General features: G+C 40.2%; 1 protein-coding gene across 1 annotated transcript; it reads left to right on the forward strand.

The window, feature by feature from the left end:
- Window positions 1–1,273: 1,273 nt before the first annotated feature.
- dok1b (docking protein 1b) lies at window positions 1,274–11,455 on the forward strand. The gene is made up of 5 exons (XM_058066390.1): window positions 1,274–1,637; window positions 5,719–6,036; window positions 6,248–6,344; window positions 7,519–7,691; window positions 7,949–11,455. The coding sequence occupies exons 1-5, from the start codon at window positions 1,485–1,487 to the stop codon at window positions 9,314–9,316; spliced, it is 2,109 nt and encodes a 702-aa protein (XP_057922373.1). The 5' UTR covers window positions 1,274–1,484; the 3' UTR covers window positions 9,317–11,455.
- The last annotated feature ends 217 nt before the right edge of the window (window positions 11,456–11,672 follow it).

The raw sequence follows: 11,672 nt of genomic DNA on the forward strand, positions 1-11,672 counted from the left end.
GGTCAACCACAGCTCATTAGCATTAAAGCTACAGACACATAAAAGCAGCATGTTTACTCAAAGCACTTTTAAATGCCTTGAAAAGGCCTTGACCAGGCCTTGAAAAGGCCTGGCCATGAGCTCGCCATGATAAAACATTCCACTGTTCTCAAATATCGTACTTTTTATTTTTCTACACAAAATAAGATGAAATATAAACAAATCAAGAATAAAGAAAATCAATCAGTAATAAATAAATAAATATAATAATCATAATAAAACGGCAAATAATAAAAACTTAAGAAACCACATATATTTTTTTCAGATTAAAATGAACAAAGCATTATTAGAGCCCTGTAGACATGACAAAACACGACTATAGTCACATTTATACTTTTTTTATTTACAACATATTGCACAACTGCAGGGTCTTGAGACACATGCTAACTCGCAAACTAGAGAGCTAGCGACCTAAACGGTAGCCTTCAAGTTATTCCCTTTAAACTTAAAAAGCCAAAAACCTACCACTTCCACAAGGATAGGGAGGATAACTATTAACAGTTATTTAATCTTTAACATGAACATTAATCAAACGTAATCATTTTTTCTGGGTACATGATACCATACAGCATCCATATCAAAAACTTGCGCGGGCCGCACTAACATTAAACTTTCATATCAAGGCGGGGGCCTCAAACTAGTGTCCTGCGGGCAACATTTGGCCCGCGGGCCGCGTGTTTGAGACCCCTGCTGTAGACTGAGGAGGTGGGAGAGGAAGTAGGAGTGGCGATAGAACAACAGGATGGTATGGTATGGTATGGTACGGTATGGTTGACTTCAGACAGACAGTTACAGGAAACATGCTATCATTGTCACATGCTAACATTTACCCAACAGGAACATTTCTTATTTAAATTCCACCACTTCCCCTTGTCTATTACTAATAATTCATTCACTACATATATTTTACATGATAACACATTTTTTTCATTTAAATGTTCGCGTCATGTGTGGAAAAAAAGAAAGGCGTTGAAAAAAATAACATTAATAAGCCAATACGATGTGAAAGCAAGCCACCTTCAAAATAAAACTTTGCCCTTTTAAAAAACACATCTATATACTTTCCATATTGTTTAATTGGTTATGCACACAAATATACATATTATAGTACAAATGTGAGGGCATAAAACGTTATAAGGGATAGCTACATTTAAAGGGACAGGGAAGGATGCTTTTATGCTGAAATATGCAACAGAAGATTCGTCTTTTCTCCTATTATAGCCCCTCCCCCACACCCAACCTCAGACTTTTGACATGCGTCAAGTCGACAAGTCAACCTCAACTTTGTGGAGTTTATTGTTTACTTTATCGAGTCTGGATCACCTAAATAACGTTGGACTTTTTAGTCCACCTGCGACATGTTTCTCTTCACCGCGCCCCGAAGATACCGTTATCGCCTCTTCACACCCGAGCAGCGGAAGTGAGAGAAGTTGGGGAAGTTGTTCATGGATGCAGATCTTCAAAGAACAACAACCAGAAGAGTGATTTTTTTGTTTTCTGTCAAGTTCAAGTTCAAATTTAGGACGAGCTGGATGTTGGACATGGATACCCACGTTAAGGAAGGACAACTCTATGTGCAGCATCAAAAGTTTGGCAAGGTAAACTTCAGTTAGTATTATTATTCAAATCTAATGTGAATAATACATTGAAATTAATTCTATAAATAAAGTCACATTGTCAGTATTGGCTGATAAATACCAGAAATTAGTAATGCTGACTTTCTGTTCTGAGCTGCCAAGTGAGAAGGAAATTCTGCCCATGACAAATAAAACAAAAAAAAAAAGCACACATTGGAACAATTATGAGCAACCAATGTCATACACATTTCTCATAGATTCAAACACCATCTTAGAAAATCAGTCAGACAGCATCAGGTACAGTAAACTGGGGCTGTACAAAAACAATATATATTGATTTGCATGCAGTGTAATTGCTATAATATCTTAAAAAAAAAAAAAGGGAAATTTGAATGCATTCACACGTGTGCACGCATATTCCAAATATGTAAATAGTTGAACATTAATTATTTTCATGTAAAACCTTTTTAGTGTTGTTTATGTTGTGGAATAGTTGTTTATACAGCATATATTGCTATATAAATATATATGGCTATATTTGTGTCAAAGTGAAAGTTAAGCCTTTGTTCTCGCCTTTTTTTGGTTGAGAAGCAATACTTTGCTGAAACTTACCAATGATCTTCTGCCGATTACTAAAGAACAGAACAAGATAATAGAGAAAACGAGAGAAAAAAATAAAATAATAATTGCTATAATATCAATTTGAACTTTTACATACAAATACTGCCATTTTACACAAGGTTGTTACCATGATGGCTAACACTTCCTCCTCACTCTACCTACCTACCGTTCATCCGGCGATCCAAGCCGACCAGGGTGAGTTGAACGTACTGCCCTGGCCAGCAAGGCACACTGTCATTTACTAGCCTGCAATTGATGCATTTGCATTTATTAACCGTTTCTTCTTTTGACCCGTATTTATGATGTGCATAAATGTGCAGTAGAGTGAGGAAGTGAAGTGTGCCGAGCATTGGAATTGATGGCTTATTATTTTTTTCTCTATTAATTTCTGTTAAAAAAAACACTCTTATCCAGGATGAAAGACCATTGGAAATTTCTTTAAAGCAGGACAACAAATGTTGAGTCTAATATATGTATATGATGATAATTATAAATAGAAAAGCACTTGCTAAAACGCTGTGGTTCTCCCCATATTGTGATTTACACTAAAAAAATAACAATTCTAATTTTTTTTGGGATCAGTTTTTCATATTTTGGAAAACATGCTGGAAATTTGTTGTGTAATTTTTTCCCCGAAGTGCTCTGCACAAATGCCGAAAATGGTTTTCTCTTGCAATGTTAAAGAATCCTTTAAAAAAATTCCAAATCCAGACGGTGATCTGGATCACCCCTAAAATTCACCACCAACAGTTATTTAACCTTTAACATGAACATTAATGAAACGTAATAATTTGACCCAATTAGCAAGTTAGCATCGTACTCAGTTCCATTTGGGAGCAGCGTCGTAACTTTAACAACATGTTTGATGAGATGCTTTATCTTGACGTGTATTTTCCATTTTATTCCAAATAATTTCCTGTTCATTTATTTGTACCCAGCGTCATAAGCCTTTAGCTTCATTGCTAATCCAAAGCAAAACAGGGCGGGGTAACAGGGTAGGGTAACAGTATGGGCGGGGCAAAATCATGTTAATTGTGTCCGGTGTGCACACAGCTTTAAGCTGTCATTTTCAACATTAAACTTTGGTATCAAGGTGGGGGCCTCAAAATAGCGTCTCGCGGGCCGCATTTGGCCCGCGGGCCGCACGTTTGAGACCCCTGTTGTAACACAAAGTAGGCGTGGGTGCATTGATATTTGTTAGTTCATTTTGATATGTTTGTTTTTTGTTCTTTATATTATTACATTGTTGATATTTATATACAGTGGAACCTCAGTTTTCAAACACCTCAGTTTGCATGATGATTTTGATGAAAATCTAAATACACTGTCTCGGTTATCGTACAATATTGTTTTGAAATACAAACGGTGGTATTTTTAAAACCTTTTGGCACATTTAATCTCGCGGTATATTAATGAAGATGTGGACGGATTACTCCATTTATTCAGAAATCTTGCCATACTTTATGTTTATGAGGCTAATTTAAATGAAACTGTTACACAAACTAGTCCATTTGCCCATGTACTATAACGTGAACCATTTCTGACCATTCCTGAAAATTTTATGTAAATCCATTCAGAACTTTTCAAGTTATTATGAAGACAAACAAACTGATAAACGCTAATAAAAACATAACCATCATGCTGAGCTTAGCTTAGGTAATTTTTTTTTTTTTTCAAATGTAAGCACATGGCCGTGAACATGCGCGATCTCAATTCTAAACAAAAAAAAATAGTGATTCACATTTTTTGCACAATGTGCAGTCACAGTGTACACTCATCACTTGCTTAAGTATTGCTGACTCTAAAAGCACCACTAGATAAGAACACAGCAACTATAAGACTGTCTTTGTCTCGGTGCGTGCTTCTTTCTGGTCATATGACATGGGACCGACAAAACATTTTGGTCCCGCTTCCTGCCCTGAAATCTCCACTCTCGGATTCGATGCCGTATAAATGAAAAATACGCTGTCACCAATTTGAAACCTGTATAGTTAACTCTGTGCTGTACGGAGAAAATGGCTCTTGAAATGCGGTTGAGCTGAGTTGTGTTTGTCAGCGTGATGCAAAAGTGGTCATTTGTGGCGTTGCTCACGGCATGTGGCCTGAAACCCACACATGTGGTTCCTGAATCTTGTTCTCTCGCTGAACAACACAGATGGATGTGGCAACATTTTTGGTTTCTATTTGGCCGTTTTTTCCCGTCGCCCATTTCCTGCCTTGCCGCCCAATTTTCTCACTGGCAGATGAAAACGGAATAATCCTGGTTTAGGTTGCAGATGTTATGTCGTAGTCGTAGAGAAAACAAATTACAGTGGAATTCACTGAAGTCGGTCAACAACAAATCAAATCCCATTCCACCTGCTTAGGTAAATAGATATTTCCGTGTTAGCTAGCTCATATTAACTCATATTAACTCATTTGTGTTGACATTTGTGTTCATGTTTCCCATAAGGATTGTGAATGATGGGCAAAATTCCAAAATAAGTACAATTCCCCTTTAAACAGGCACAATGCGACTTCCTGTTCAGTGCTAAATAAGCTTGAAAATGAACCCATTTATTTTTTTTGTTAGAGACTAGAAGAAAGTTTTCCGCATGTACGAAAGCCTTATTTTATGGCTGTCAATTACATTTTTAATCAGTATCATCACACTTTTCAAATTAATCAATCATGATTAATCACAGTTTGCAGCTAATATGCCAATGTTACTGTATTTTTCTGCACAAAATAAGATGAAAAATAAATAAACATATCAAGAATAAATAAAATCAATCAGTAATTAATAAATATAATAATAATAAAACGGCAAATAATAAAAACCAATAAGAAACCACATATAGTTGGTGGGTAGACAAATTATTTTTTTTCAGATTAAAATGAACAAAGCATTATTAGAGCCCTGTAGACATGACAAAACACGACTATAGTCACATTTATACTCTTTTTATTTACAACATATTGCGCAACTGCAGGTCTTGAGACACATGCTAACTCGCAAACTAGAGAGCTAGCGACCTAAACGGTAGCCTTCGAGTTATTTCCTTTAAACCTAAATAGTCCAAAACTTACCACTTCCACATGGATAGGGAGGATAACTATTAACAGTTATTTAACCTTTAACATGAACATTAAACTTTCATATCAAGGCGGGGGCCTCAAACTAGTGTCCTGCGGGCCACATTTGGCCCGCGGGCCGCATGTTTGAGACCCCTGGCCTAATCCCTGAATCAAACACATTGTTCCCATCGCTACAATATCACTTGAAAACAAAACAATCCAACAGCAGTAGGTTCAAAAATACTTGCCTCGTTTCCTGATGTCATTGGTTTGTTTCGGTTTCAATTCCGGCAGTGTTGACAACCGCCTACAGTACATTGACGTCAATCAGCCATCAAGATAAGCATCAAGATAAGCGGGTTTCCCCTGTAAAAGCATCATGTTTAACAATATCGACTGACATTATTATTATTGTACCCGTCAGAAATGGAAGAAAAACTGGTTCGTCCTCTACCCGGCTAGCCAAAACGGCATCGCCCGCCTCGAGTTCTTCGACTCGCATGGGTCGGGAGGAGCGGGTGGCGGCTCGGGCGGCACCTCCAACGAGAAGACAAGAAAGTTGGACAAGAAGATCATTCGGTTGTCAGAGTGCATTTCTATTCTACCTGCTCTGACGGAGAGTTGTCCCAAAGACAACATGGCGGTGTTCTGTGTGGAGACCATCGACAAGACGCATGTGTTCGCTGCTGAGAAGAACACTGCCAAGGAGTGGATGGATACCATGTGTGACATTGCATTTCAGGTAATACTTTTTATGACTTTCAATCCATACTACATCACAGAGGTCCTGCTTACAGTATATGCTAATAGTCTCTTGTTAGAAGTAATTTGGTTTGCAGAAGATAATCAGCCGCAGTGCATTCAAGCCGATACCCGTTCACTATCTTCTGTGCAGGGCTAACATGGCTAACGTTGGTCTTGTCAATAAAATCGACATCTTTTTGTCTCCCCAGGGTGGAAGCGGCAACAGCAGTGGCGTTGGTGAATGTGATGGTGGATCCCAGGACTTGAAAATGTCAGAGAACCTCATCTATTACTCCAGAGAGGAAGGTAAGAATGTTCTAACACAAAGTAGGCGTGGGTGCATTGATATTTGGTAGTTCATTTTAATATGTTGGTTTTTTGTTCTTTATATTATTACATTGTTGATATTTATATACAGTGGAACCTCAGTTTTCATACACTGTCTCGGTTATCGTACAATATTGTTTTGAAATACAAACGGTGGTATTTTTAAAACCTTTTGGCACATTGAATCTTGCGGTATATTAATGAAGATGTGGACGGATTACTCCATTTATTCAGAAATCGTGCCATATTTAGTTTATGAGGCTAATTGAAATGAGACTGTTACACAAACTAGTCAATTTGCCCATGTACTATAACGTGAACTTGAGTGCTCAAATTTTTCTTTTTATTGAATACGGCTTCAAAATCACACACCATGGGGCCGAGGAGAGTTGCCAGTACCGGCATTTTGATGAAGTAGCTGATGAACAGTATTTGATTATAATGTTAAATTTCTTAAGTTGCATGTAAAATAATAGTCATTCTATATTAAAAATGTTTTGTGTTAACATTTTATGGTGTCCGCAACGGAATAATTGGATTTTCATTGCTTCCTCCGGGGAAAAGTGTTTCAGGTATTGTGAGATTTGGAATGGATTAATAACGAAAACCGGCTTTCCACTGGATTGTGATATTGTTACACAGGAGAGTTTTGGGGGAGAAAAGGATTTGGATGAGAGGCAATAGTAGTTCATTTATTCATTCATTCATTTTCTACCACTTTTTGTCACGAGGGTTGCGGGCGGTGCTGGAGCCTATCCCAGCTGTCTTCGGGCGAGAGGCAGGGTACACCCTGGACTGGTCGCAATAGTAGTTTTTGCTCAAACAAATGAGTAATTTCATTTGTTGATAAAAGACAGCTGGGATAGGCTCCAGCACCTCCCGTGACCCTCGTGAGGAAAAGCGGTAGAGAATGAATGAATTTGTTGATAATATTACATTGTCTTATATTGTTGTGTTTATATTTTTGTTCCACAAATAATTTGTTGATTTTTTTTTTTTGCCTAAAATCCTTGTCCTTTGTTTTATTCTGGTTATATCAGGAACAACAAATTAATGGCAAAGATCACAAAATGAATTCATGATCTTGGAAAAAAAAATCAGTATAGATATCTGGCAAATATATCCTATTTTGTGTTTCGTTTTCTTTCCATAGTAAATGAGTTTTGGGTGGGCATCCAGTGGACCGAGGCTTCAGGTCGCTGTGGGCTGGCAGGCAACTACTGGCTGAAAGCTGAAAGCAACGTCTTGGTCTTGAAAGACCCCAAAACAAAGAGGAACGTCTTCGTCTGGCCGTACAAGCTGCTGAGGAGATACGGGCGTGATCGGGTAGGGTGTATGAACACGACTCCATGTTGGTCAGATCATCTTCTGCTTTAGCGTCTGTGGTTTTGACGCTCACTGGCTGTAAATTGAGAAGTGACGTTTAAAAAAAATAAAAAATAAAAAAAATGACACTGCATGGTGTCAAGACAGCATGGTGCTCCAGAAATGGTCATCAAGGTGGAATGAAGTAGCAAATTAGATGGCCTCTTCTTCATGACGTCACACCGTGACTCAAATTGACCGATGCTACTCTTCTCCAGGTGATGTTCTCCTTCGAGGCTGGCCGCCGCTGTGACTCGGGCCCTGGTAACTTCACCTTCGACACCAAGCAAGGCAACGAGATCTTCACACTTGTGGACCAGGCCATCAAGTCACAAAAGGCTCTGGCTGAGGAGCGTCCCGTGAGCTGCCCCATCTATTTCGACCCAGAGTGTCCGCCATCACTGCAGCACATACGTAATGCTAGCACCACCGTACCCGGAAGTGGAGACAGCAGCAGCTGTAGTAGCTGGGAGGCCGATGGCGATTCGGGTGGAAGCAAGCCCGGCTCTGCAGACGGCGTGCTCGGGAAAAGAGAGGGAGGAGATAGCGGAGCCGGAGGAAGAGGGCAAGGAAGTGGTGTGGCTGAGAGACACAAAGGAAGGAGTTTACCAGAATTACCAGCCATATTCGGGGTTGTGAGCGAAGGAAACACACCTCCACGGTCCCCGAGAGGTCAAGGGGCATCAAAGTGTTCTTCTCCGGCTAATGAACAAGCTGCTCTTTATTCAGAACCAGCTGATGCCGTACGTTTGCCTCCGCACGCTGCTGACGGTCTCTACTCTGACCCGGTGGACAGCATCAAGGGCCAGAACGCATCCAGCAGCACATCCACACCTTTGGTACCAACACCTCGCCTCCGAACAGCCGGTGACGAGACCTCCGTTGGTGGAGCCCAAGCAGAGCACCACCATGGAAGCAGCGACCACAGAAAAGTCCCTGATCTGTATTCTCACGTCTACGACCACATCAGCATGGAGCTGAGCCACAAGACCAGCAAGCTAAGTCTGAATGGATCGGCCAATGCAGGGGGGCGTGGGAGAGGTGGAGGCAGAGTGCTGAACAGTAACAGGAGACCCCCTGGAGGTCAGGCAGAGGGAGCACCCACTGCTATGGAACATATTTACGACGAGCCGGAGGGTTGTGCACCACATCGGGGCACGGGTGTTTATGATGAAGGCCATCTCGAGCATGTCGGCCAAAAAACAGTGGCGCCCCTGACAGGACTGGAGGGAAACTACAGCACCCCCACCCATGCAGAGCCTCACAAACACTCTCCTACCAACCGAAGAGCACAACACCCTCCGGCTCCAAGATGGCCGAAACCTGTCACCACCCCCAAACCCAGCAGGGGCCATTTTACTCGTAAGGAGCCTGTACCATTGCCTTTTGGGAAAAATGGCGGCCCTGTCAGTAATGTAAACAACAACAACAACAACATTTGGGGCAAAATGGGCGGAGGGGACAAGGATCTGTACAGCAAAGTGTCAAAACAGAAAGCTTCACCTTCCAAATCTTGGTTAAATCAACCCAAAGGGACGCCGTTGAGATCACCTGACATTATCTACGATAACTTGGGAGATGTTTAATGACCACCAGAAACATTTAAAGCAAAACAAGGCAGCTTTTTTTTTCCACTGTGGACTCTAAATAATTGAGAGTCTTCCTTGTTAGCCCCCCAAGCTAAAATAGAGCCCTTTTATTTGTCTATTTTTTTGTGAGACAACGTTTGGATGCTCCAAAGGCTCTGTGGTTGCAGAAGCCACTCCTGAAAGGATCCTGAAACCAGCTAAGCTCTGCTTGCACAAAATGTCTGTGTCCCATACAAAAGCTACACTGCTGCATTGTGTCTTTGTGCAATCTGAGAAGATTTTGGATTTTATTTGACAGGTTCTGCGGGATCCACAAGATCTAGTGCTTCCTGCATCAATTCATCACCTTGCTTGCCAGTGTTGCAGGGAAGATATAAAAGGGCACTAATACGAGACATGGATCAGATGTTATTCCAAAGCTCCACGTGGTGGAAAAACATCTTGTCATGCTTTTGCGATGGGAACTCAATCCCTTATTTTGGTTCAAGGAAACAGGCAAAAAGGGGTCATGCTGTTTTTAAACTGCTGGGGAAGGTTGACAGAAATGATTTGAATCCGTAATTGTTGTATATCTAATTAAGGAAGCCTGCAAGGTGCATCTCAATAAATCAGAATATAATATTTGAAAAGTTCCCTTTTTCCTAGTAGTTCAATCGGTTCAGTACAGAAGATGTGTCCAAATATTTACCTCAATACCAGGGGTCTCAAACTCAATTTACCTGGGGGCCACTGGAGCTAGGGTCTGGGCAAGGCTGGGCCGCATCAGGTTCCCCCCCCCCCAAAAAAAACGCATTTATTAAAAACAGAAAAATATACAAACTTTTTCAGTGCTTTGGTTCCGATTTTCTACAATAAAAGCTCTGATAAAACATTCCACTGTTCTCAAATATCTTAATTTTAATTTTTCTGCACAAAATAAGATGAAAAATAAACAAATCAAGAATAAAGAAAATCAATCAATCAGTAATAAATAAATAAAATAATAATAAAACGGCAATTTTTTTCAGATTAAAATGAACAAAGCATTATTAGAGCCCTGTAGACATGACAAAACACGACTATAGTCACATTTATACTCTTTTTATTTACAACATATTGCGCAACTGCAGGGTCTTGAGACACATGCTAACTCGCAAACTAGAGAGCTAGCGACCTAAACGGTAGCCTCCAAGTTATTTCCTTTAAACTTAAAAAGCCAAAAACTTACCACTTCCACATAACTATTAACGGTTATTTAACCTTTAACATGAACATTAATCAAACGTAATATTTTTTTCTGGGTACATGATACCATACAGCATGCGGGCCGCACTAACATTAAACTTTCATATCAAGGCGGGGGCCTCAAACTAGTGTCCTGCGGGCCACATTTGGCCCGCGGGCCGCGTGTTTGAGACCCCTGGTTTACAATATTATTCTAAAAAAAAAAGTGCTGACACTTCCTGCTTTATTCTTGGCATTTTGTTTCCTTTTTTCCGCGTGTTTGAGACCCCTGATTTAGAACAAATCCGCACAAACCCGAGGTACTACTGTATTATTTTATTATTGTAAAAAGTCTTAAAAATTAAATAAAAAGCAACTGATCCCCGACTGGCTATTTTTGGACACCCCTGCACTACATATGAGTGAAATATTGAAATAATATATTTCTTAAATTCTTAGTAATTCTGATAATAGACTGTACCTCTTAGAAAATTTGAAAAATTCAGAGTCTTGCAATTTCCTGGTGCCCACTCTCCGCTGAAACACCATCATATGCTCCGCAGCCTTACTCATGCCTCGCCAAGCCCTTCACCCACCCTCAAAAATCTTTAGGTCTTTGATTGGTCGGCTTGTACGCCTTCTGCTATGATTTCCAATCAATATCTGCAATAAAATTGCCCTATGTAAAATCGATTAGCTCCAATAACAATTGCCGTCTCTCTTTTATTGCCATTGTTTCCTCACGAAAAAGGAACCCAACAAGGTAATAAACAGTTGAGTCGACATGCGCCATGGGAGTTGACTCTCAATTCTTCACCTCAAATAACCTTTGCAGGATACCGTGATTTACTGAGATGCACCCGTATATGTAAAACACAGCCGTTCTGTCTGTAAGTACAACTAACAATAAACAATGCCTGAGAAAACTTCAAAGAGTCCTCCAAAAGTGTCAAATATTGAGTATTCTGCCGCCAAGGTCACAGTTATTCCTGCAAAAACAGACGTTCTGTTCCGAGCTGAGCCAGGACGCTAAAAACAAGTGTGACCTCATCCTCCGCTTCCCCTCCTCTGCCATGCTCTGTTTTTGTTGTTCCGCTCCGTATCCAGCCACTTAATCACACCGTTAAGGCATAAAACAACGGCTTTCATT

Source organism: Doryrhamphus excisus, chromosome 3, assembly GCF_030265055.1.
Source record: "Doryrhamphus excisus isolate RoL2022-K1 chromosome 3, RoL_Dexc_1.0, whole genome shotgun sequence".
In the NCBI taxonomy this organism is placed as follows: Eukaryota; Metazoa; Chordata; class Actinopteri; order Syngnathiformes; family Syngnathidae; genus Doryrhamphus; species Doryrhamphus excisus.

Excerpts from the sequence above, each read along its gene's own strand:
- dok1b (XM_058066390.1), top strand. The coding sequence starts at position 1,485 with ATGGATGCAGATCTTCAAAGAACAACAACCAGAAGAGTGATTTTTTTG. Across the intron at positions 6,037-6,247 it reads TGTGTGACATTGCATTTCAG|GGTGGAAGCGGCAACAGCAG; the intron begins GTAATACTTTTT and ends TTGTCTCCCCAG. Across the intron at positions 6,345-7,518 it reads CTATTACTCCAGAGAGGAAG|TAAATGAGTTTTGGGTGGGC; the intron begins GTAAGAATGTTC and ends TTCTTTCCATAG.